A 26,838-nucleotide genomic window follows, 5' to 3' on the forward strand; every position below is an offset into this window, starting at 1 on the left:
TCACAAATTTATTTGCTTAAAACAACACAAATTTATTAGCATACAATTTTATAAGTTAGAAATTCAAAACATATGTCACTGGACTAAAATCAAGATGTCAGGAGGGGCGCCAGGGTGGCTCAGTCGGCTAAGCATCTGCCTAAGGCTTAAGTCAAGATCTCACAGATTGTGAGTTTGAGCCCCACATCAGGCTGTCTACTCTCAGCACAAAGCTTGCTTCAGATCCTCTGTGCCCCTCTCTCTCTGCTCCTCCGCCACTTGTACTCTGTCTCTTTCTGTCTCTTCCAAAATAAATAAATAAACTTAAATAAAAAGAAAAAAAAGATGTCAGCAGGGTAGCATTCTTTTCTGGAAGCTTTAGAGGTGAAACCTTTTTCTTCACTTTTCTAGCTTCTAGAAGCTTCCCACATTCCTTGATTGTCTTCTTCGGTGTTCAAGGCTGGCAATGGATGGTGTCAGTCCATTCAGGTTGCTATAACAGAATACCATAGATTGGCTGGATTTACCATTTTGGAGATAAATCTCCGAAGTCCAAGATCAAGGTGCAGGAAGATTCAGTCTGTGGTGAGAAGTTTCCTGGTTCACAGATGGCTGTCTTCTTGTTGTGTCCTCACGTTTGGGGTCTCTTTTCAAAAGACATTGGTTCCATTCCATTCCATTCCATTCCATTCTATAATTAGGCTTCATCTTCATGATCTAATAACTTCTCAAAATTCTTGACTTCAAATACCATCACATTGGGGATTAGATTTCAACATCTGAATTTGGAGGGAGGCACAAACATTGCTTACAGCAGATAGTCAAGTGTTTCTCACATCATATCCTTAGACACTAACTCTTCTGCTGCCTTTTCACTTCCACTTTTAAGGACCATTGTGATTACCTTGAACCCCTCTAGATAATCTAGAATAATGTTTCTGATTTAAGGTCTGATCATTAGCTTTAAGTCCATCTTCAGTCTAAATTCATCTTTATTTTGTAAGGTAAACTACCCACAGTTTTGGGGGACTAGGATATGAATATCTTTGGGGGGCCATTTTATGCCTACCACAGAGGTTCTTTTTATTTCTTAATAACATTAAGAAATTTTTGAAATTTAAGAAATATTTGTTTATGTTATACTTCCTATATAGTGTTTTATTTTCTTGTTGTGGTGTGTGTGTATCTTAATTACATATTGAAATCTTGGTGTTACTACTTAAAAACACCACAACTTTGGACATTTACTCAACCTCTCCATTATACAAGCATCCTAACAGTGTTGAAGTAAAGACTCTTAATTTCTTAATTTGGGTCTTAGTATTACTTTTAGTCATAGAATATCCGTTTGAATCTTTAAAAATACTCCAGTTTCTTTCTGAGTGTTTCAATCTTGTCTTTCATTTTCTCAAGTATATTTAACCATACTTATTATAAAACCTGACTGAAAACTGTATTATTGAGTCTCCTATGTTTCTTGTTTTTTTTTTTATTATTAGATGTTTTTATTTTATGTTTTTTCTGTGCTTTGTTATTCTAATGCCAGATATATTGTGTAAAAATAAAGTATCAATAATTTGAAGTCTAGGATAGTGCTATATAATGCTAGGTCAGTCTAGAAGATTCCCATTTTTTAGCAGGTGACAATGGACACTAAAAGTCTCAAGTCAAAAGGCTAAGAAAAATAATGTGGAAGAGAGATCATGACAGTGATGAAGTGAATAAATTAAAATACTTTGGACAAAAAGGACATGTCTTTTGACAACTTTTGTAACAAAAGGGCATGTTGATGAATTGGATGGGGTAGGAAGGTTTGAATAATTGAGGAAAATGCTTAGTTTTAACATTTTACCAACTGTACAGCAAGCGTTACATTTTCCAAGATGGAAATATTAAGGCAGCTATGGAGAATCCTTCCTTGACCATGTGATATTTGCTGCACCTTTTAGACATATAGGCAGAAATATTTAGTACACTGTTTCACATATCACTGTGGATATCAGTAGAGAGATAAGGGATGGAGAGGTACAGTAGAGTTTCTAGTGTTCATACAGTTTTTAAAGCCAATTACTGAATAAAATATCTTTAAAAAGAGTATAGTATATAAGAGAAATAAAAGCAGAAGTAAGACCTAGGGTACTCATGACAACATTTAGAAATCAGGCAGTAGAGAAGGACCCAACCAATATTAAGAAATGAGATCATGTAGTGAGGTGGGAGGAGACAAAGCGTGTAAGGGTAGTTTTTAAAAAAATGTATATGAAGACAAGCATTTTCAAATGAGCGAATGGTCAATTTCACACACTGCTGAAAGTTGTGTTATGAGGGCAGGGTTTGTCTGGGTTTGGTGACCAGAGATCATGTACTTGACCAGAGAGGTGTTGGGGAGGATGCCAGACTAGAGAGATGAGGTGAGGTGAGGAAAGACAGATTATACACCTGATTGTTTTTTCATGGTCTGTTTTCACATATTGTTAGAGAATTCCAGTGGATCCATAATCCTTGAGGGATGATATTGTCACTCACTTGTTTTCAAGTGTTATCACCAGAAACATGTACACAGTCCTAGATGCAAGTTCTAGGATTTCAACTCTCCCCATAGGAATTTCCACCTCTGTTCCACTTTGTTGTAGGGTCCTGGGCTGAGTGATATGGACGTTTTCTGCTCTTCACCTAACACTTTGGTGCTCAGGTTCCCTTGGCAGGAATGATTCAATCTGCCAATGCAATTGGAGAGCTGCCATGAAGTGAGAGTACTGTCCCTCTGTGTCAAAGTACCAAAATACAGCTGATTATCTTCCTTCTCCTCTCCAATTACTGGGTTCTAACAACTGCCTAAGGTAGCACTCTGGCCTCAGAAATTCTCACAACTCTCCCCATTCCCTTCCTTTTGTGCCCATAAAAGCTTTTCCTTTAGAGAGCTGCCCCCCCTCAGTTTTCTTCTAGGCCTATCTTTTTAGGGGAATGCAAATGAAGAGTGAAAAGGTAACACCTGTTCCGTAAAACTTGGAGGAATTGATGAAGTGCATTCACCACTCTAATTCCCAGTGTGTGATGGAGGTCCTCATGGTGCAGAGGTAAGACAGGTTTCTGAACACAGAGCTAAAATGTTCCAGTGGAAATGGTAGAAGTTTCAGAAGGAAGGGGTTAGATTCTGATCATACATCTCTTTAGTTTCCTCAGTGACATTTCAAAACCTGGGAAGTGCAAGATCAAAATGCCAGCTGACTTTGTTCCTGGTGAGAGCTCCCTTCGTGGCTTGTAGATGGCTGCCTTCTTGCTATTTCCTCACATGGCCTTTCTTTCTTTGTATAAAGCCATTAATCCCATCCTAAGGGCCCCACCCTCAGGACCTAATCTAACGCTAATTACCTCCAAAGACCCATCTTCAAATACTATGACATTGGGGGTTGGAATTTCATTTATGAATTTGGTGAGTGGAGGAGGAGGGCACAAACATTCAGTCCATAATATTGCCCTGAATTTTCAGGTGTTGTGTCTGAGCCAATGTCTTAACCAGGGCAGGTTTCATGACCTGAGAAGCCCGGTGCAAAGTGAAGTTGGTTGGCCATTTATTCAATATGCAGGGAGAAAAAGAGCTCCCCCCCGCCCCCCACCATGGTCTGTCTTTTAAACAGTCATGGTGTTTTCCATGTTCTCTTTTACCTTGCTTTCTTTGGGGTATAGGAAAAACGTATGGGGTAAGTGCAAACATGCATAGGAGCACAGGGTCGCTGTCCTGTGAATGGAGCACTGGTACAGGTGTGGATAGGAATTGAGGTCAGGAGCATGCCAAAGGCAGCCTCAGTCTCTAAGCAGGGAATATCCTGGGAATATGTGGGGTGGGGGGGGGGTGGTATAGCCCATGAGAATGTATGAGTCAGCCTGACTCATACAGGCTTCCTGACTCTTACATTCCCCAGCCCCAGCACCTGCCCCATTTTCATATCAGATTTCCATTACAGAAAATAAATGCAAAGATAAAATTATTTAAAAATTTGATACAGGGTAACATCCCAAATACCACAGAGATTAAACCCCAAGTGAAGGGCCCCTTTTTGAAGGCAGAGTCCTGAGTACTGCAGTGGTTACATACCCATGAAGACCCTAAAAGCATTAACTAAGCCACAACAGGTCTAACTTTTGTGATATTATTGGTTAGTTACTAAGGAAGAAACAAAGCAAAAGGACTGTGTGGGACCATACCTGCACCGATAAAGTTTTTATTTTTCATAGAATAAGTAGATCGACTTGAAACATTCAAAACACAGTACTAGCATCTGCTTAAAGTCATTGATTTACAGGGGTGCCTGGGTGGCTCAGTCACTTAAGCATCCGACTGCAGCTTGAGTTCGAGCCCCGCATCAGGCTCTGTGCTGACAGCTCAGAGCCTGGTGCCTGCTTCCGATTCTGTGGCTCCCTCTCTCTCTGCCCCTCCCCTGCTTGCACTCTGTCTCTCAAAAATGAATAAATGTTTCAAAAAATTTGAATTATTGATTTACAGTGTTTACAGAATTTCATTACAAAATTTTATGTTAATTTTGCCTTTTGTGTGTAACTCAAAATTTAATCACAATGGTGAATGTCAATAAAAAGAATTGAAAGAGTAACTGATTACACTTATGAACTGAGAAATAGGTTGGTGCAGTAAAACAGAGGGAACAACTGAAAAATAAATGGAAAACAAAATTATAAGGTTAAATAAATGGAAAACAAAATTTTGAAGTGTAAAGAGCTACCAGTAGAACAGCAGTGTTCTGACTTGAGAGCCCTGTTCTTGAACACAAAATTATACTGTCCCCCATAGTGATGATCTGGGATGGTGAGAGAATGATCTGTATCAAACATCGTGTGCCTTAACACAGAGCAAGTTACCAAAAGGTTAATGGAGACTCACAAAGCAACCAAGAAACCTTAGTTTTTCCTGCCTTCATTTCCTTAGAAGTCATGTCTTTCCATTCATGACTCAGGACTAGATTAGAAAATAGACTCCTCAGAGACTTTGTGTTTTTTATAAAACTGGTACCAGGGGATTTTCTTTTTTTTTTTTTTAATGTTTATTTATTTTGGAGAGAGAGAGACAGAGCATGAGTGGAGGAGGAGCAGAGAGAGAGATACACACAGAATCTGAAGCAGACTCCAGGCTCCAAGCTGACAGCACAGGGTCGGACGCTGGGCTTGAACCCACAAACCATGAGATCATGACCTGAGCCGAAGTCAGACGCTTAACTGTCTGAGCCACCCAGATACCCTGGGGATTTTCTATTGAAGGCTCCTCACAGGCAAAGAGTAGCACCCTCATAAAGACTGAGCAGGCTGAGATAAAACAGAGACAGGATTCTATCCTGGTGCTCATTCTGGTGAGTCTTCCCCATCTCCCAGCTCACAGAGCCTCCTTATGTCACAGTGATGGCTGAAGGGAAAGAGAGGGATAGGAAAAGAAGAGACAGGAGGTAAGTTTCAAAGAAGAATAAGGCTTGAAGCTTAGAGAATGAGTAGGATCATGGTCAGAAAGGGCCATATAATTTTAGTAAAAGCATTTGGATTTCAGCCTGAATACACTCAATGTGCATTTTAGAAAAAATCACTCTGCCTGATATCCATGAAATAATAGATAACTAGTATCTTTGGAACATGGTTCGGAGTGTTTTAAAATAATAATCTATTCTAAAATTAAGGGTTTAATTTTTGAAAGGTTTATTTACACTTATTTCTATTTCCTAGATGAAGAAACATAGGTATAGCAATGTTATAGCTCTTGTGCAAGGCTCACACAGCTAATAAGTAATACTTTACTTACTTTCCTTCAACTCTAGAGTGAATAAGTCATGAAGCTGGTTTCAACACAATTAGTCTCGCTACAGAGCTCATGCTTTTCAGCACTAGAAAGCACTGTGCCATAATCAACCCAAGAAATGATGGCTGGAACTGTTCCAGTGAGGATGATGACAACTGTACTGATTTTCAGGATATTTTTAGAAATAGAATCAATAGAGTTTTTTTTTAAAGAGGTGGAGAAGGGAAGAGGATGATGCTCATATTTCTAAATTGGTCAAATAGTTAAATGGTAATGACATTTACTGATATTAGACAAGAGTGAAAGTAAGATTGAGTTAAACTGGGAGTCTGGTAGAGACAGGTTTGGGGATTCAATTTTAGGAATATTTTATTTGTAATATTTTGGCAAAAGAAGAGCAAAAGTAATTGCCAAGAAGAATTTGGTTTTGAGAACCTGAATTTGATAAATCCTGAGGGTTAGCAACTTTTACTTAGGATTTTTCATTGTAAAGATAGCTATCAAAGCAATGGATGTGAATGGGATTGTTTGTACAGATTAAAGTGGATGAGAAAGAGCAGTAACTACAGCTGATGGTTAAGGATCACCAAGAGTTAATGAATGGTCAGAAAAATGTCTTTAAAGGAAAATGAGAAGATGCAACCCAGAGAGATGGAAAAACATCAGAAATGTTTAGTATTATAGCATTTATCTTTCTGCAGATTACAATAATGCAGTTACAATGTTTTATATTTTAGTTACAGATGTCAGGATGTGAGGCAGTGTTGGCATTTATAGGGAAGCATTTGACCTTGATACTGAGAAGTGGTATGTACATATGAATCAGAATAATAATTTTGAGAAATTCTACTCTGTATTAACTTTAAGAATAGATTGTATGATTAGATCAAAATGTTGGTGTAGAGTTTCTTTCACTATTGATAGGATAGTTCCATGCATTTATTTATAGAAATTTGTTTTTCTTGCATATCTTTGTTTATAAACATTGCATCAGATTATATATAACATTTTTTATTATGCATGATTGCACAGATCTCAATTTTAAAATGTCTCAGAACAGTTTCTGACACATAAAACACATTCTGTAGTATTTATTTAACAAATGAGTAATGCATACATTAATATAAAACTATTAACAAGAAGATTAGAGAGCAAATTAGTCTGACCCAGGAATTATTTATTATTAACCCCTAATATTTATTACCATTAATAATTTATTAATTATTAATCACTTAAATATTAACTTCCTTGATACAGTAGATTCTGCACGTTTGGTAAGTAGTTTACATTTTAAATTAGATACAGAGATGTAAGCATGAGTGACACTTGTAATAATGCTGTAATACAAACCTGTATTAGATCCTATAGGAGCCCAGAAAGGATCAAGTAATTCATCAGCACCTTGTATATGGACCTTAAATATGTCTTGAAGGATGCTTTTCAAAAATTTTTGATGGAACTTTCCATTATTGTTAATGCACTTTTGTCCATGAGAGGCTTAGGTATAACACTGATGTTTTTATCAATTCAAACACAAGGGAGTCAAGAAGATATCAGGGTATTCCTATGGTAACATCAGATGCATAACATATCTCCGGGAAGGAGTAAAAATTCAAGATGGCTTAAGCACATGATTGTAGGTATTCTTGGCTTGGAAGATAAGAATCAAAGTTACTAGTAACCCTTCCTTTAACACATCCATCTCACTGTAACTTTGCCCCACTTAAACTTTTGTAAATACTAAAGAGCTCGTCAACAAGTATAAGACTATCTTTGCTATTCTTTCCCATGTTTATATATTCACGTTGCCCTTGGGGTTTTCCAAAATTTTTTCTTTAATAGTCACCTAAGAAAAACTATTTAATGTCCACAGAAGCATAAAGATTCAATTGTGAGAAATCAGATCTTATTCCTGTCTCCGTATTCCTTATTTCCACTCTAGGTTTTTGTGTTCTTTGTCTATATTTGTCTTCTAGTTGGTTTATTCACACCATTTTCTAATGTCTTATCTCATATTATCTCATACTGCATCATTGTAGAATATAATTGTATGACCAGGGAGACATAATTCCCTTATCTTATTTGCAATCACAAAATATAGTACTATTCTCTTAGAAAAACCAGAGGTAGCTTATTTTTACCCTTCGCAATCATATCTACAACTAATGCCCCGAGTAAATTCCCCATTAACTGAGAAACTGTTCTATATGTGTATACTGGAAAAAAGAAAAACTGCTTTTTTTTTTTTTTTTTTTTTTTTTTTTTTGCTAATTTCCACCCTTGGGCTTCACAGAAACACTTGCCTCTGACTGAATTCTACTTTTACTCCTTTTGTCCATTGTCATACCTTTTAAAAGTATTCACAATTTCACTGTTATGATGTAACTTTACAGAAATAGCCTCTATTCCTGTTGAAACTGCCAGTTTCCTGGCTTTGCTCTTCACATTTACCATCCATATTCAACTGCTCATCCCATACTTTATCACACTTTTTCTGTTTTTTTCCTCCTCCTTATGTCAGAGTTTTCATCATGTCCTGCTTTCTTGCTGAGGATGAGGCCACAATTAGTATTGCTGCCATGGAATCTTCAAATAATCAGAAAAGAGACTTTTTATTATAAAATAATTACCCATATGAATGAATAAATATTTTGGAAATACTCCCCTGTCAAACGCTATAAACAAGCTACATGAAGATGTGTAATACATTTAGGGAACTTAAAAAATGATTGAATTATCAAGCACCTAATTATCCAATATTCCTATTTTTTTCCCCTCTCACTAGTTTTCTTATTGACATTTTGACATGTGTCTTCGACTCCTAAAGTCACAATTGCCTTAGCTAAAAACAAAAAATAACAAATTTTATACAGACAGATGTTGTGAGTTTTAAAAAAGATTTATAATTTGTATGTATTTGTATGTGTGTGGAGTATTGTGTGCACATGTGTGGTTGTAGTGTATATAAAAATAGGTGAAGCACATCTTTTCCTTTATTTCCATTTGCTATTTTCCTCCCTAACTTAATTTTCCAGACCTTCCACTGAAAACATTTTAAATTTCCGGCAAGCCACTTAAACTCTTTGATCATTAGATAAGTTTTATGTAAAATAAGTAAAATTAATGTTCTTCTTGAAAGGCATTTTTATTTAAATATTGGAGATGATTTTTGCACAGATTCTGACATAAAGCCTTGTAAATAATGGACAGCACCTCACTAATTAGTATCTGATATTACTGTTTTCACTATTATTCCCAATCATATTTTGTAAAAATTATTACTAAATACTAACAGATGAACCAATTTAACCATTTGAGGTAATTTTTAATATTTTGGCATAAAATCGATGCACCTGTGTGGTTTTTTTTGTGTGTGTAGTTATTGTTTATCCTGTGTGTTAATCCCGGAGTGTTGTCAATCAACTGGAATTAATTTCCGTCACTATATTTAGAAGCTAGCAAAATCCTAAATTGGTCAAAATTGAAGGGGGATTCTGTTGGCAGTGATATGATAATGAGAAAAAGTAGCTAATTAAGTGTTCTTACATTATCTTTAGGTCTCTAGTGATACAGAGAACTATCTGGGTCAGCATACATTTCTGAAGGCTTATGCATTACCAAAAAGAATGTTCCTTCTCAATGACACCCAATTCCACCTCGTCTCCTTCTTGTTGCTGGGGATTCCAGGGATGGAAACATTGCATGTCTGGATTGGCTTTCCTTTTTGTGCTGTGTACATGATTGCCCTCATGGGGAACTTCGCTATCCTGTTTGTGATCTGGGTTGAGAACAGCCTACACCAGCCTATGTTTTACTTCCTGGCCATGTTGGCTGCTATTGATTTGGGTCTGTCCACAGCTACCATCCCCAAGATGCTCGGGATCTTCTGGTTCAACCTCAGAGAGATCATCTTTGAAGCCTGCCTCATGCAGATGTTTTTCATTCACAGCTTCACACTTATGGAGTCAGCAGTCTTGTTGGCGATGGCTTATGATCGCTATGTGGCCATCTGTGATTCGCTTCGATACAGCACCGTCCTCACCAACAAGATTGTCTCTGTGATTGGTGTTGGTGTGTTAGTGAGGGCATTTATTTTTGTGATTCCATTTGTGTTTCTTATTTTGCGACTGCCCTTCTGTGGGAATCATGTCATTCCCCATACCTACTGTGAACACATGGGTCTGGCTCGCCTGTCTTGTGCCAGCATCAAGATCAATATTATCTATGGCTTATGTGCAATTTGTAATCTAGTATTTGACATCATAGCCATTGCCCTTTCTTATGTTCAGATACTCCGTGCCGTTTTCCGTCTTCCTTCCCACGAAGCCCGACTCAAGTCCCTCAGCACATGTGGTTCTCATGTTTGTGTAATTCTTGCCTTCTATACACCAGCCCTCTTTTCCTTTATGACACATCGCTTTGGCCATAACGTCCCCCGCTATATCCACATACTCCTGGCCAATCTTTATGTCATAGTGCCACCAATGCTCAACCCTGTCATATATGGAGTCAGAACCAAACAGATTTATGACCGTGTGAAGAAAATAATATTAAAGAAACAAGGAAAGGAAAAAGAATGACACTTAATGCATGTGTGGTTCAATATGAAATTTCATGAAACTTGAATTAGAGAAATTCCTTCTCACAAAAATTATGTTAAAATATATATCTATATTGGCTCTGTTCAGTAAGTATTTAAATGCATTTCATTTCCACCTGCTTTTCAGACCACTTCTCAATATCCATTGCTGCAAACTCTTCCTCCCTTAAAATTTCATTTAGCAGGTCATGTCATTTTCTCTATTCATTTCAATATCTGATTGATATTCATATATCACAAGTTTTGAATGCATCCATTGCCACTAGATTAGTTGATGTTTCATGGAGCTTCGTTCTTCTCCAAATATAATGGTTTTCTGAGTGTATATTTTCATAAGTGCAGGATGCTGGGGATATAATGGTAACTATTCCACTTTACCTGACTTTATGAAATTTACAGAGTTTAAACTTATAAGCAAACTCAACTTACAAACGTCCTTCCTTTTTCTTTCAGCCTTTTAAGATCTTGATATTTAATGTTGTCTCCACTTAGAAATATCAAAGTATTTATATTTAACTAAGTCTGACATCTTTCATATTTCAAATACACTACTAATTTCATGCACATTTAACATAATTATTATTTTTCTAGTAATTAAATCTCAGATTTACTTATTCTCTTTACCTCAACCTGAGATACAAATATTTCACAACAAAGATTTTCTTCCTTAGAATTTTTTAATCATTACCATAAGTCTCATTTGCTTTGCTTTGATTTTATACATAATTTCATAGTTATTTTTGCCATTGTCCTACACATGCCCATGCAACTTATCAAATTTTAATCTAAACCAGCAGTCTTACTGCTTTCTGTTCATAAAGGGTCTTAATAAAAATTAGTCTCTTTTTCTACTTTCTGAGTTATATATTATTGCTGGTTTAACTTACTTCTTATACATTTTGAAATTTACAAACATAGGGTTATTGTTTTGGAAAGTCAATATTCATGTAAATATTTCCAAATATTTACCACTTCTATTGTTAGTCATTCCTTCTTGCTTCTTTGAATTTCATCTGTAATGATTTTACTCATGTCTGAAGAATAAACTTAAATATTTCCTTGATACAATTTTTCTGGTGAGGAGTTTTCTTTTCTTTGCCTAAAATAACTTTGTCTCATTTCATTTTAAGGTTGTTTAGAGCATATAGGATTATAAGTTAACTAGGAATCTCCCCAGTCTTATGGAAATTTGACCAAAACTGTCTATATTTAGCTTGCATAATGTGATTTTTAAGGTGTACACGTTATGATTTAATATATAAATATATACTTGTTATGAAATGATTACACAATCAAGTTAATTCATACATCCATCACCTCACATACTAACCTTTTTTTGTGGTGAGAATACTTAATATTTACTCTAACACATTTTAAGAATACAATACCATGTTATTAACTGTAATCATCATGCTGTACATTAGATCCCACCGCCTAGTCATCTTCTAATTGAAAGATTTTACCCTTTATCATTATCTCCCTCTTCCCCCCACTCCCTAGCCACTGCTACTCTCTGGTTCTATGAGTTTGACTTTTTTTAGATTCCATATAGAAATGAGATCTTATAGTATTTGTCTTTTCTGTGTCTGACTTATTTCACTTAGCGTAATGTCCTCTAGAAAAGATTTCCTTCTTTTCAAGACTAAATAATATTCCATTGTTTATATATACCACATTTTCTTTATCCACTCATTTGTCAACATATATTTAGGTTGTTTCCTTATCTGGGCTACCATGACTAGTGACCCAGTGAACACAGGGGTGTACTTATTTCTTCAAGTTACTAATTTCATTTCCTTCAGATATTTACCAAGAAGTGGAGTTGCAGGATCAGAGTAGTTCTATATTTTTATTTATTTTTAATTTTTTTCATGTTTATTTATTTTTGAGAGACAGTGGGACAGAGCCCGAGTTGGGGAGGGGTAGAGAGAGAGGGAGACACAGAATCTGAAGCAGGCTTCAGGCTCTCAGCTGTCAGCACAGAGCCCTACGCAGGGTTTGAACTCATGAGCTGTGAGATCATGACTTGAGTTGGAGTTGGAAGCTCAACCATCTGAGTTACCCATGTGCCCCATATTTTTTTGAAGAAACTTCATACTTTTTTCTGGAATGCCTGTATCAAAGATATTACAGTAAAGTGGTTAAATTTAAGTATAGTGGAGTCAGAATGTTTGTATTCCATACCAACTCTACCAATTCCTCACTCTATGTCTTGGGGAGACTACTTAACTGATCTAAGTGTGCTTAACCTACCTAAGCAATTCAGTAAAGGGAATTTTACTACTTTCTACCTCTTACAGTTACTATGGGTATTACACCTCCATGTAACAAATGCATGTAAAAACATGCATAAATACAATAAAAAGTCACTAAACAGAAGTTGGTATCATTATAATTTTAAAATCACACCAGTGTGGTTTTATCTCTGCTTCATATTCAGAATATCATGAATGCACCATCTTTTACCCTTCTCACATAGACAAATGTATTGATATCTAAAATGGTGTTTCAGAGATTCACCCAATAATTATTTGCTTTACCTCTATGTTACACGTATGATGTTTTACTCATTTAATATAATCAGAACAGTCAGTACGTTTTACTTTTATACTACATTTAATCATATACAACCTTCTGATATCATTGATATTTTATTATATCACTGCCAAATATTTTAAAATCAGAGAAAACATAGAATAATATATAAAAACTTGTACATCTTCCAGCCAACATAAAACTTAAAAATTACATGCAAACTAAGATCATTTCTATACCCATCACCCTCTCTTCTTTTCTAGGTGTAACCACTATCCTAAACTTGATGTAAGTGATTGACATGCAGCCTTCATTTTTTTGAAAAAGTGAGAGATGCATTCACAAACATATAGCTTGGTGGGTTTTTTTTTTTCTTTTTGAGAAATTTGTATAAAGGAAATCATAATGAATGTACATTTCTGAAGCATCATTTTCCACACAATATTTTTGGTTTGAGATATATTCATATTTGTATTTTCCTGGTGTTTATCACTGCATCATATATATACAGCGAGTTTATTTACCATTATCCTCATATTTCATTTCTAGGCTATTTTCAATTTTTTAAGCAATGTAAGTTTCTCATCCTTTAGGGGACAATTCTAAGGTGTCCTTCAGAGACTCTACTACAATATATTGTTGCCCACAATGGTAACCAGCACAGCAATTTTATAGGAGTTTTTGTCTTTCCTATAGTAGTATTCCACTTCATTACTGTGCTTCCTGGGATCAACGTCCAGATGAACTAAAGGCTCCTAAACCCTTGTCCAAGACAAAGGAGCCCAAGGTAAGATATGGGTATTAACACATGACATTAATTTATTAATAAAGCAGAATTGTTCAATGAAATATGGATCTAATTCTCTCTCAGGTTTGTGTCTGTGTGTATCTGTGTGAGTATGTGTATGTGTATGTGTATCTCTCTCTCTAAATGAGAAGCTAATTGTTCTACAATCATTTAATTATTAGTCCATCGTTTTCCCCACTGACAGACAACATAGAAGTGCTATGTATGTATACTGTATTTTATATGAAGTAAATGGTTAAAATTAAGTGAATCCCTTCAGTCTCAATATGTGGGAGGTAAAATTTTTCTTCTTATTTTTATTTCTGACTATGTATTCTCTTCTCTTTCATAAGTGATAATTTAGCCGAGAATCAGTTTTGAAATTGGCAATTATTTTTCTCCAGAATAGTAAAAACAGTATTTAATTCCTAACTGCTATTTTTGTTGTCTTTAAGAACTTTATATCCAGTCAGGTTGTCTTTCCTTTTTTGGTGTCTGAATTTTCTTGTTTATATGTCCTTTTATTTTCTCTTTATCTTTGATCAATTGAAACTTTAATTTATTTGTGTGATATAATTTTATATTATACGTTGTAATTACATATTATATTATATATAATAGGCTGGTAACTATTACATACTATTACTATTATACTATTATACTATTACTATACATCAAATAAACTATTGATGTAAATACTTATAATTATTTTTGTAATTAGAAAGTTCTCATCCATAATATTTTTAATATAGCTCCTTCATCCTATTTTCCAGTTTCTTTTTTAAAAAATTCTATAAATACTATTTATTCTTAATTTATGCTCCAATTATGTAAATATTATTCAACAACCTCTCATTGTTTTGCTCTTTTATGCTATATCTTTAGTGAATTATTCAGTATTGTTTGGAAATTTTCTGTAGTTATTTCTTAGGATTCTCACTTTTTTATTTGATTTGTATTCAGCAATTATAAAGTTCGACTATAATAATCACATGACTATAATAATTTACATGATTCTCCATTTTTTAGTTGGTTGTTTCCTTTTACTCAGTTATTATAATATATATTTAAAAATTTTAATCTTTTGTTTTTGAAGTTGAGAGATATAAATATTTGAATTGTTTCTCATTTTGTTTGGTTATTTCTATTTTTTCTGGACTGATTTTTTTTCTTACTGTGAATGTTTTAGTTGACTTTATGTGTTGCATTTTATAGGTTTGAAGATCCCTCTTAAGTGGGATATTTCCCTATTTCCTTTTACTCTCTTTCTAAAATCTCTTGTTTTCCTACTTCCTGTCTCACTTGCTCACTTTATCCTCTCTCCTATAAATTTTACCGTCATTGTACCTACAAATCAACTCCTGTCCAGAAATTTTGTGATGGTCTCTACCAAGAGAGCTTCAAGGCAAAAATTTGTCTTCTCATTGGACCTTCAGGATATCTGAGAGGCAGTGACCAAAAGGTGCTTGGATCATTTGAGTTCAGAGGTTGACAGTGTGATTTGCAAACTATGCCCATACACCTTCATGGAAGTATGAGCCCCCAAAAATTATCCCTAATAGTTTTTTTCAGTTTTCAGTCTGATGTAGTAAATCACATCCCAGACTTGACTTCCAATAGCAGGGTCTGTTCTAACTCTGGTGGAATGTTTTTGCCTTTATGAGCTCAAAGGAGTAGATATTTCATCTTATTCAGTACCTTTTTTATTCTGAAGTATTTTGTATTTTTTTTTTTCGTTGTTTTTTGTTTTGTTTTGTTTTTACTTTTTGAGGAGTAACTTACATATAGTAACATGTATAGATCTTTCGTGTACAGTTCCATGGATTTTGGCAAGTGAAGGTACTTATGTAGCAAATGTAAATCTAATTATGCATGTCTTTATTTCTCCAGGAAGTTCTCTTGTCTTGTCTCCCAAGATAGACAAACATGATTCTGATTTCTATCACAGTAGGGTTGTGTCACCTGTTCCTGAACTTTAAATATATCGAAGCAAACTGTATATAGATTTTTCCTTTTAGCTTATTTCACTCATAAAAGTGTTCATTTTTAATATTTATTATGTTGTAGTATGTACAGTAATTCTTCTCTTTTTTATTGCTGAGTAATATTTCATTGGATGAATATACCCTGATGTGTTTATCTGTTGTTCAGTGAAAGTTTATTTGAATTGTTTCCCCTTTGGCAGTAGTATTGTGAATAAAGTTGCCATGAACATTTAAATATTGGCTTTTTTGTGGGTAAATGTTTCCATTTCTCTTGGTGAAATGACCAACAGTGGAATTTTTGGGTACAGGATAAGTGTAACCAAATGTATACTTAACATTAGAATACTTTTCACCCCCACCATCAGCTTAAGAGGTTTTCAGTTGCTCCCTATTTATATTGTCACCACTTCATATTGTCAATATTTTATTTTTTTTAATTGTACCAATCTTGTATGGCATGAACAGGCATTTCATTAAGGAGTTAATATGTATTTGCCTTACAATTAAAGTTTCTAGGCAGGTTTTATTATATTTGTTGAATCTTACATATCTTTATGAGTACATATGCAAATTTTTCCTTACCTTTTATATTGCTTTTTTCATTTCTTAATAAGTAAATCATAGAAGATCTTTATATAGTGAAGTTACATTACCTTTGTCAGAACTATTTATTGTTAATATGTTTTTTCTGTCTGTGATTTGCCCGTTAATTTTTGGATAGTTTTTTTTTACAGAATAAAATAAGAAATCTTTTCCTTCCTCAAGGTCTCAAATACATTATCTTATTCTGTCTTCTAGGGACCTTATAATTTGAATTTCAATTGGATTAAGAGCTTGGATTTATCTCAAGAAATGCTCAGATTCTGCATTTAATTTGAAGGCACAGTACATACAGTATCCTGATATGTTTGATGTAGATGGTAAGAGAAAGAGAGGGATCAAGGATGAATTCATGTTTTATTTTTCTTAGGATATTAGAAATAGGATAGTAATGATCAATAATGAAGATGTGTTATGTGTATGTGTACAGGAGTGTTATGTACAATTAGGAACCTTGTCATTCATTCATTTATATTTTTGAGAGAGAGAGAAAGAGTGCTAGTGAGTGAGAGGCAGAGACAGAGAGGTTGGGAAGGAAAGAGAGACAGAGTCCATCAGGGGCAGAAAAAATTATCCCCAGAGACAAAGAAAGAGAAAAGCAGGGCTCACCCAAAGCGGGGCTTGAGATCACCCAATGCGGGATTCAGAACTGTAAGATCATGACCTGGGCCAAAGTCAGATGCTTAACCTACTGAGCCACCCAGGCGTCCCTTAGCTTTTATTTATGAATTAAGTTAAAAAGTGACCAGAAAAATGTCAAGTATAAGAAATGATTAAACAGTACATATTCAATTTTACTTTGTTTTAATCTTTTTAATTTTTATGGCTAAATGATATTTTATGAAAACAAAAATTATATATGCTCAACATTAAACATTTTATAAAATTAAGAAAATTTCCAGAAAAATAAACTCACTGTCTAGAGATAAATAATTTAAAATCTGGTATATTTGTGAAAATTATAGTTTCTTGATGTTTTGCATGTTGCACATAATTTTATAATTTTCATTTTTTTCCACTTAACACTGAATCATGAAGAGAGTCCAATGCAAGTAAGATATATTAAAGTAAATCTTTAAATGTTATACATCTTATTCCATTTTAGCATAGCTGTAAAAATTAAACTATGGAATCACATTGGCTGGCTTGGGATACAGGCTCTATGTCTTACTAACTGTGTGACCTTGGGCAAAGTGCGTCATGTCTGCATGTCTCATTTTCCTTAACTCTTAGAAGATAAAAATAGCACCTGAACCATAGGATTGCTATAATAATGAAATCAAATAATATATGTAAGTATTTGAACTGTGTCTGATACACAGTGAGAGCTTCAGAAGCACTAGCTATTATACAGTTTTGAATAATGTATTTCTTTATTATTAATTCAACATTTAAGATCATATTGATTTCAAATACAGTTTTGATACCCATTCCTAAGTTTGTGGGCACCTCTCTCTTACTCTTGACTTCAAAATGCATCATTATACGTTAAGGATATTAGAGTATCTATTAAAAAATACAGCAGGAAAATTTTTCCAATTAAATTTGGGGATAATGTGAAAGCAATAATGTTCTGTCAGGTGCAAAAAAATCAAAGCTTCCAGACAATGAAATAATAATAATCTCTTACAATATTTTAAGTCCATGCTACGTATCAGGTGTAGTATTAACCTTTTGTTCATATTATCTCTTTTCCTCCTAATAAATATAATCTACCTCCATCTTACACATGAGAAAGCAGAGTTCTAGTGTTGCAGAACTAGTTATTATAATTAAATATCAAATTATTTAACATAGAAAATAAATAGTGCATGATCTGATGTAAACCAGCTTTGGCCCCCACTTCAATCTCTGTATTGACCACACTGTTCTACCTTACATATGAATCTGTAAACCTAAATCAGAGATTTAGCAAATCTCTATGATCCTCCTCATGTGTTCTCTTCTTGAAATACTTTCATATACCTACTAAGAAAGTAGTCCTTGGGAGCAAATACCAATCATTAGCTTGTATCTGAGCATGTATTCGCTTCCTGATTAGACATACAGTAAAATCTTGCATTCCAAGTAACTTGTTCTGCAAGTGTTCCACTAAATGAGCAAATATTTCTAAAAAAATTTTTAACTTGATAAACGAGCGATGTCTTGCAATACAAGTAGTAGTACATGATGCTAAATGTCACATGATCACAACTGAGCCAATGATTCTTGAAATTCTCTTTGATATACAAGTGCTTTGGATTACAAGCATGTTTCTGGAATGAATTATGTTTGCAAACCATGGAGACTCAGTATCATTTTGTAGCTCTATATGTTTCACTTCCAACATATTTCATTGCAGAGATCCTGTGTTTTCTTAGCAAACACACAACCAATTTTTGTAAGGCAAATTACTTTTACAGCCAAAGTATACAAGTGGTATCAGGAAACAGGACATTGTTCTTAAAGGGAGGAGAGACATTTGATAGAGCCAATGTGTGTTCGTCATTGGCTTCTGAATGAATAGTGTTTCTACAAATGATCTAAGGAATACTGTTAGTGAGGTGGCTATGTATTTATTTTTAAACATAATGAATTTCTAGTATGTGTAAGAATGCATTTTACTTCTGCTTAGTTCCCCAGCCTTCTGCCTTTACTTACACTTCTCCAAAGGCAAGGGAATTAAAAGCAAAAATGAACTATTGGGACCTCATCAAGATAAAAAGCTTCTGCACTGCAAAGGAAACAATCAACAAAACTAAAAGGCAACCGACAGAATGGGAAAAGATACTTGCAAATGACATACCGGACAAAGGGCTAGTATCCAAAATCTATAAAGAACTCACCAAACTCCACACCTGAAAAACAAATAATCCAGTGAAGAAATGGGCAGAAGACATGAATAGACACTTCTCTAAAGAAGACATCCAGATGGCCAACAGGCACACAAAAAGATGCTCAACGTCACTCCTCATCAGGGAAATGCAAATCAAAACCACACTCAGATATCACCTCATGCCAGTCAGAGTGGCTACAATGAACAAATCAGGAGACTACAGATGCGGGAGAGGATGTGGAGAAATGGGAACCCTCTTGCACTGTTGGTGGGAATGCAAACTGGTGTAGCCACTCTGGAAAACAGTGTGGAGGTTCCTCAAAAAATCAAAAATAGATCTACCCTATGACCCAGCAATAGCACTGCTAGGAATTTACCCAAGGGATACAGGAGTGCTGAGGCATAGGGGCACTTGTACCTCAATGTTTATAGCAGCACTTTCAACAATAGCCAAATTATGGAAAGAGCCTAAATGTCCATCAACTGATGAATCGATAAAGAAATTGTGGTTTATATACACAATGGCAATAAGAAAGAATGAAATTTGGCCTTTTGTAGCAACGTGGATGGAACTGGAGAGTGTGATGCTAAATGAAATAAGTCATACAGAGAAAGACAGATACCATATGTTTTCACTCATGTAGATCCTGAGAAACTTAACAGAAGACCATGGGGAGGGGAAAGGGAAAAAAAAAGTTAGAGAGGGAGGGAGGCAAACCATAAGAGACTCTTAAAAACAGAATAAACTGAGAGTTGATGGGGGGGAGGGAGGGGAAAGTGGGTGATGGGCATTGAGGAGGGCACCTGTTGGGATGAGCACTGGGTGTTGTATGGAAACCAATTTGACAATAAATTTCATGTTAAAAAAAAAAGAATCAATAGGAAAGAGATGTTTTTAATTAGCTAGCACAATAAAGTATATTTCAAATGTAAAAAAAAAAAGGAGTTGCTGCAGGTCAGGTCAAAGAGGTTGTTGCCTGTTTTCTCCTTTAGGATTTTGATGGCTTCCTGCCTTACATTTAGGTCTTTCAATCATTTTGAGTTTATTTTTGTGTATGGTATAAGAACGTGGTCCAGGTTCATTCTGCATGTCGCTGTCCTGTTTTCTCAACACCATTTGCTGAAGAGACTGTCTTTTTTCCACTGGATATTCTTTCCTGCTTTGTCAAAGATTAGTTAGCAATACATTTATGGGTCCATTTCTGGGTTCTCTATTCTGTTCCATTGATCTATGTGTCTGTTCTTGTGCCAGTACCATACTGTCTTGATGATTACAGCTTTGTAATACAGTTTGAAGTCCAAAACTGTGATGCCTCCAGCTTTGGTTTTCTTTTTAAGGATTGGCTATTCAGAGTCTTTCCTGGTTCCATACAAATTTTAGGATTGTTTTTTCTAGCTCTGTGAAAAATGCTGGTGTTACTTTCATAGGGATTGCATTGAATATGTAGATCGCTTTAGGTAGTATTGACATTTTAACAATATTTTTTCTTCCAATGCATGAGCATGGAATGTTTTTCCTTTTTTTTGTATGTGTCTTTCTTTCCTAAATTTCTTTCCTAAAGTTTCTATAGTTTTCAGTGTATAGATTCTTCACCTCTTTGGTTAGGTTTATTCCTACGTATTTTATGAGTTTTGGTGCCATTGTAAATGGGATCGATTCCTTGATTTCTCTTTCTGTTGCTTCATAATTGGTGTATAGAAATGCAACTGATTTATCTACATTGATTTTATATCTGTGACTTTGCTGAATTCATGGATCAGTTCTAGCAGTTTTTTGGTGGAGTTTTTTGGGTTTTCCACATCTAGTATCATGTCATCTGCAAAGAGTTAAAGTTTGACTTCCTCCTTGCCAATTTGGATGCCTTTTATTTCTTTTTGTTGTCTGATTGCTGAGGCAAGGATTCCCAACACTATGTTGAATAACAATGGTGAGAGTGGACATCCCTGCCATTTTCCCAACCCTAGGCGGAAAGTTCTCGGTTTCTTACCATTGAAAATGATATTACTGGTGGGTCTTTTTCATATATGGCTTTTATGATCTTGAGGTATAATGCTTCTATCCCTACTTTCTTGAGGGTTTTTATGAGGAAAGGATGCTGTATTTTGTCAAATGCTTGTTCATCTATTGAGAGGATCATGTGGTTCTTATCCTTTCTTTTATTAATGTGATGTATCACACTGATTGGCAGATATTGAACGAGCCCTGCATCCCAGGAATAAATCCCATTGATCATGGCGAATAATTCTTTAATGTATTATTGGATCTTGTTTGCTAGTATCTTGTTGAGAATTTTTGCATCCATGTTCATCAGGGAAATTGGGTCTTAGTTCTCCTTTTTAGTGGGGTCTTTGGTTTTGGATTCAAGGTAATGTTGGCATTATTTATTTTATTTTAAAGGTTTATTCTGAAAGAGAAAGGGTGAGGGCAGAGATAGAGGGAGAGAGAGAAGCCCAAGCAGGCTACATACTGTCAGCCCAAGCCTGGCACAGGGCTCAAAGCCACAACCATGAGATCATAAGCCAAAATCCAGAGTCAGACACTCAACTGACTGAGCCACCTAGAACCTGTTGTTTAAATGCTTAAGTGCAAAAGCTTTGGGTGTTCTGGAAAATGTTTTAATCCAGAAATACAATGATATGGGGGGAAGGGAGGGATATACTAGAAATTAGTATATTATATAATGATAGCACTGATTTCAGTTGAGCCTCTCTTCATTTTAAGACATTTTTGAGTATGTCCCATGGTTCAAAATGTGTGCTTCCTGTCAAGAACATGGAGTGTTAAGACAGGAGGCTGGGATAGATAAGCTTCATTACAATAGCAATCATGTTACAATACATAAATGCTTCAAAGTAACAAGTTGTACACCTTAAATTTACACAATGCTATATATCAAATGTATTCCATAAAAAAAAGATAGGAGGCTAAAAAACTAGGAGTTAATCACTGTTGGGCAACAAAAAGTTACAGACATGGCAACGAAAGGTTTTCATCAAATAAGTCTTTGGTTTAATCTAAAAAATCTTCTTTATTTAACTTAAAAAATGTTTATACAAAGTTATAAGATGTTGTGAAAATTGAGCGATTTCTATGTTTCTCTATACATACATAAACGTTGTGGTCATAATCTGTTTACCTTCTGCAAATGATAAAGTCAATACAAGTAGTAGTTACACAAATGACTGTTAAGGGATTTTTCCTCCTTGGCTGTTAAGGAGAACCTAAGTTATTCCAAGACCTGGGGAATAATAAATATCTTTGTTAAAATGGATCTTCCATTTCTCACAGATATATTCTAGAGTAGCAGACAATAGTAAAAAAAAAACTAGGAGAAAAGGAATACAAAGAGACTCAGATGTAGATTTAAGTAGGTAAAAAAAGAAAGAAAGTAAAATTTCTTGAAGATTCAGAGAGAGAGGAGGAAATCGTGACAGGATACTCTCCTTTATATACCAGTTTTATTTGGAGTGATCATTTAAAAAAATTATATGAAATTGTATTTACCTGTTGTTTTCGTCTAATTTATAGACAGCCCTTTAATGTTAAAGAAACTTTCACTTACTTATATCTGTATACTCAAAATGTAGTACGGAGCTGAGCATATTGGGTAAGAGAATTTTTAACACATATTTTAAGAGATTTTATTATTTGTTTGGCTTTTGGTGTTTTGTTTTTTTAATTTAGAAAGATGCAGAGACAGCATGAGCAGGGGAGGAGCAGAGAGAGAGGGAGAATAGAGAGACTCCCAAGCAGGCTGTGCACCATCAGCACAGACCACAAGATCATGACATGAGCCAAAACCAAAAGTCGGACACTTAACCAACTGAGCCACCCAGGCATCTCATTAAGGGATTTTGTTAAACTGAAGTATAATAAACATACAATGTTATATTCGTTTAAGATGTACAATATAATGATTCAAAAATTCTATACATTACTCATTGCTCATCACGGTTAAGTGTACTCTTAATCTCCTTCACCCCTCCACCTCCCCTTTGCAGCCACCACTCTGTTCTCTGTATTTAAGAGGCTTTTGGTTTTATCCTCCTTTTCTTTGTTTGTTCCTTTGTTTTGTCTCTTAAATTCCACATATGGGTGATATCATATGGTATTTGTCTTTCTCTGACTTATTTCATTAAGCAGTATATTCCATATATATTCCATTATCTTTTCTCCTTTCTTCCCCTCTGTCTGTCATCTTACCCATCGGCTGGGGAAGTATGTAGCAGACTCACCAAAGTGTGCACCATAAGCGATTCTGAGCCTGTCGTGATCTTTCTATTTTCATACGTACTGAAATAGGGAATGGAGTTTTTATCCTTCATGTATGCTCCCCAAAGGATAGCCTCCAAATGAAACTCTCCAGGGCCTCATCTCTGAAGGACAAGAGGGCCCCAAGTTCCCTATTTTGAGCCAGGTCCTACACTGGGTAGAAACATCCACCAGGAACTTCTGCTCTTCTCTAGGGACAAAGATTCCAACTACCCAGAATCAGTGCAATGATGTGCACCTGAGCCTATGTGAACCAACTATATTCCTTGCCTGAAAGATAAGTCATAACACATCAGGAGAACATTTAGCGCCCTAAAAGCCAGCATTCGAATCTGATCAAGCCCAAGCAGAGTGGATTCTAGTTGCAAGGTCATCCACTTACAGACTGTGTGATTTGAGCAAGCTACTTATTCTCATTAAGACCTAATACTCTTTTTATATGGATAAGGGGAAATAAAATGGTATCTACTTCATATGTTTCATGTAAAGTAACAGGCAGTGTCCCTGATAGTATATCTTTTACACAATAAGCATTTAATAAATGTAATAACAACTAGAAAATTCTACTAACTTTGTGAATGCTGCCTATTCATTTTATTTCAAACAAATTGCCTCATGATTCTTCACAAAGTCAAAATAAACTCGAGCTCCCAAATGCAGTTTAAGGTCCCAGCATGTAGTTCTCTGCTGCTCTTCTCCATGTAGCATGCAGCTTTCTTATACTTCTCATGAGGGTCTTCCTGATCTCCAGTATCTCCCAAATGTATCATAATTTCAGACTTCTGTAAGCTGCTTTTAACAATTCTTGGTATACAATATTTTTTAAATTTTTTTGAGGGGGTGGGGCAGAGAGAGAGGGAGACACAGAATCCGAAACAGGCTCCAGGCTCTGAGCCGTCAGCACACAGATGGGATCATGACCTGAGCCGAAGTTGGATGCTTAACTGACTGAGCCACCTAAGCACCCCATTATACAATATTTGAACACAGGAAGACATATAAGTACGCTGTGCATTAGGTGGTCAGCGCAAATAATAAGACATGGATTAGAATGGAGGCATGTTATGTACTCCTCTCTCTCATTTCCTCATCAGATGTAACTATTACTGTCCCAACTTTAGTGTTTACTGTCATTTAACTTTTTTTTTCCCCACTTTCTTACACATGAAAAAGTTCATAAACAAGTGGGAACCACTGGTTGGAATTGACCAAGTCCTTGTTTATGTTCCCTAAATGGCAAATTCTGTTAAAATATTGTTCAACTGGCAAAACAATCTAAAGAAAATCTGACTTATCTCTTTAACTATCTTATGTGAGCGTTGACAGACATAATTTTTAAAGAAAAAGTGACCACAAATGCCAAACTTTTTAGATTCTTTTTTTTCTTTTATTTGCTCCTGCGGCTTCTTAACAGCCATGAGAGCTCTCTGATCCTTTCAAATGCAACTTTAACATTTAATATATTATAGAGTTGTTTCAGTTATTCCAAAACAGTGTTAATTAACCAAATTATGTGTTTGTCATCAGAAGAACCACTAATTTTCAAATCTTGTGATGTTTTTCTTTATATTTTTATGTTTTTCTAAATGTGTATTTATTGGAGCACCTGGGTGGCTGAGTTGGTTAAGCATTTGACTCTTGGTTTTGGCTCAAGTTATGATCTCATGGTTTACAAGTTCAAGCCCTTCATCAGGCTCTGCATTGGCAGTGTGGAGCCTGCTCTGGAATTTCTCTTCCTCCCTCTGCTCCTCCCCCCTCAAAATAAATAAATAGACTTAAAAAAATAAAACATTTATTTTTTTATTTTGAGAGAGAGATCACAAGTTGGGGAGGGGCAGAGAGAGAGGGAGACAGAGAATCCCAAGCAGGCTCCATGCTGTCAGCACAGAGCCTGATGTGGGGCTTGATCTCATGAATAATGAGATCATAACCTGGGCCAAACCAAGAGTCAGAGGCATAACCAACTGAGCCACTGAGTGCCCCTTATTTTTATTTTTAAAATAAACCTTTTTTTTGAAATTTTAGATCTACAGAAAAATGGAAAGCAGCCTTCACTGTTTTCCCTGTTATTAACAATGTACATTAGTACAGTGCAGTTTTTAAAAGTGAAGTGACAGGTGTATAGAAAACAAACACGACTACAGCATGGGAGTCACAAGTGCTCAGTGTCTTGTGATGGGTATTTTGTAACTTGAGACGTATACAGGGCAGAGGATATAGCCATAAGAGATCCCAACCCATACCAGGATGAAGACAAGGAAGAAAGCAACTAAAAGACCACAGATGGCATTGATATGAGTGTTGGCACAAGCCAACTTGGCCATGCCCATGTGCTCACAGTTTTATGAGCAATAACGTGGGCATCACAAAAAGACAGACAGTGAATTAGGTAGACAGTGTGCATATGACTGCACTCAGTGAAATACCTATTCTAATTCCTGACATCCAGACTGTCAGGATGGTGGTACAGTGCAGTGATGCACAGATGGCCACATGGTGGTCAAAGGCCATTGCCAGCAGTACTGCAGACACATTCCTGTGTATGAGAAACATCTGGCCCACACAGGCTCCAAAGCCAATCTCATGAACATTAAATCAGAATGTACCCAGCCAGGAATGTAGAGAGGGCCAGATACATGGCCAGAAAAAATATAAGATTCAAGAAGATTCTGTCTATCCATATCATTATCTGAGATGTTACATTGAAAATAAGAGCCAAAATATAAATGCAACAGAAGGGAAAGGAAATCTAGGCATGGACAGTCTCAAGCCCTGGGATGCCTAAAAGAACAAAGTGCAGATGATGGAGCATGGTTATATTTTTATGGGGCATTCTGGAATTGGCTGAAATAGGAGGAGATATGATTCATTCCTAGAAATAATTAAAAAAAGCATAATGTTTTCAAATGCTTAGTTCATATTTTAGTAGAGTGCAAGAGAAGGCAGTGATATTGTTTTTTGTCTATTAAAGAAAGGAAAATTCCTGACACTGAACACAGTTTGAATCTAAGAAACCAAAGTTTTATGACAACTAATAGCATAGCCAATGCCAAGAAATGATAAAATATCCTCTGAAGTTCTGAACTAAAATAATCTGTATTCTGGTACTTTCTGTTGAGCAAAGATTGGTATCTGGATTCATATAAAATGTAAGGACTTCCCCAAATGAGCATGTTAAGGACAAAGCCAACAAATCATTAAGGCAGAAAAAGACCTATATGGGTCCCCAAGCATAGCCACACTAACATAAAGAAACATCATATGCCAAGTAACTTAAGTATGCTGCATTTGATACTAATGTTCATGTGAATTCCAATTCAAAAATCACCTCAAAAATCAACAGGTATCCTCATGAAATTATCCAACAAACATTCATAGATAAACACCATCAAACAAATCTTAAACTGAAATAGATACAGGAAGGTTTAACTAGTAAAAACCAGTCTCAGGGCCAAAATATTTCTTAT

At 35.4% G+C, this 26,838-nt stretch overlaps 1 protein-coding gene and 1 pseudogene across 1 annotated transcript; one reads left to right on the forward strand and one right to left on the reverse strand.

Annotated features, from left to right (window-relative positions):
• The first annotated feature begins 9,402 nt into the window (after window positions 1-9,402).
• On the forward strand, window positions 9,403-19,622 carry LOC125936923 (olfactory receptor 52E2-like). The gene is made up of 3 exons (XM_049651364.1): window positions 9,403-10,311; window positions 12,970-12,983; window positions 19,173-19,622. The coding sequence occupies exons 1-3, from the start codon at window positions 9,403-9,405 to the stop codon at window positions 19,300-19,302; spliced, it is 1,053 nt and encodes a 350-aa protein (XP_049507321.1). The 3' UTR covers window positions 19,303-19,622.
• A 5,911-nt stretch (window positions 19,623-25,533) lies between these two features.
• On the reverse strand, window positions 25,534-26,183 carry LOC125929306 (olfactory receptor 52J3-like; annotated as a pseudogene).
• Between the last annotated feature and the right edge of the window lie 655 nt (window positions 26,184-26,838).

The sequence above is a fragment of the Panthera uncia genome, chromosome D1 (assembly GCF_023721935.1).
Source record: "Panthera uncia isolate 11264 chromosome D1, Puncia_PCG_1.0, whole genome shotgun sequence".
Classification (NCBI taxonomy): Eukaryota; Metazoa; Chordata; class Mammalia; order Carnivora; family Felidae; genus Panthera; species Panthera uncia.

Coding starts and splice junctions, on each gene's coding strand:
- LOC125936923 (XM_049651364.1), top strand. CDS start 9,403: ATGTTCCTTCTCAATGACACCCAATTCCACCTCGTCTCCTTCTTGTTG.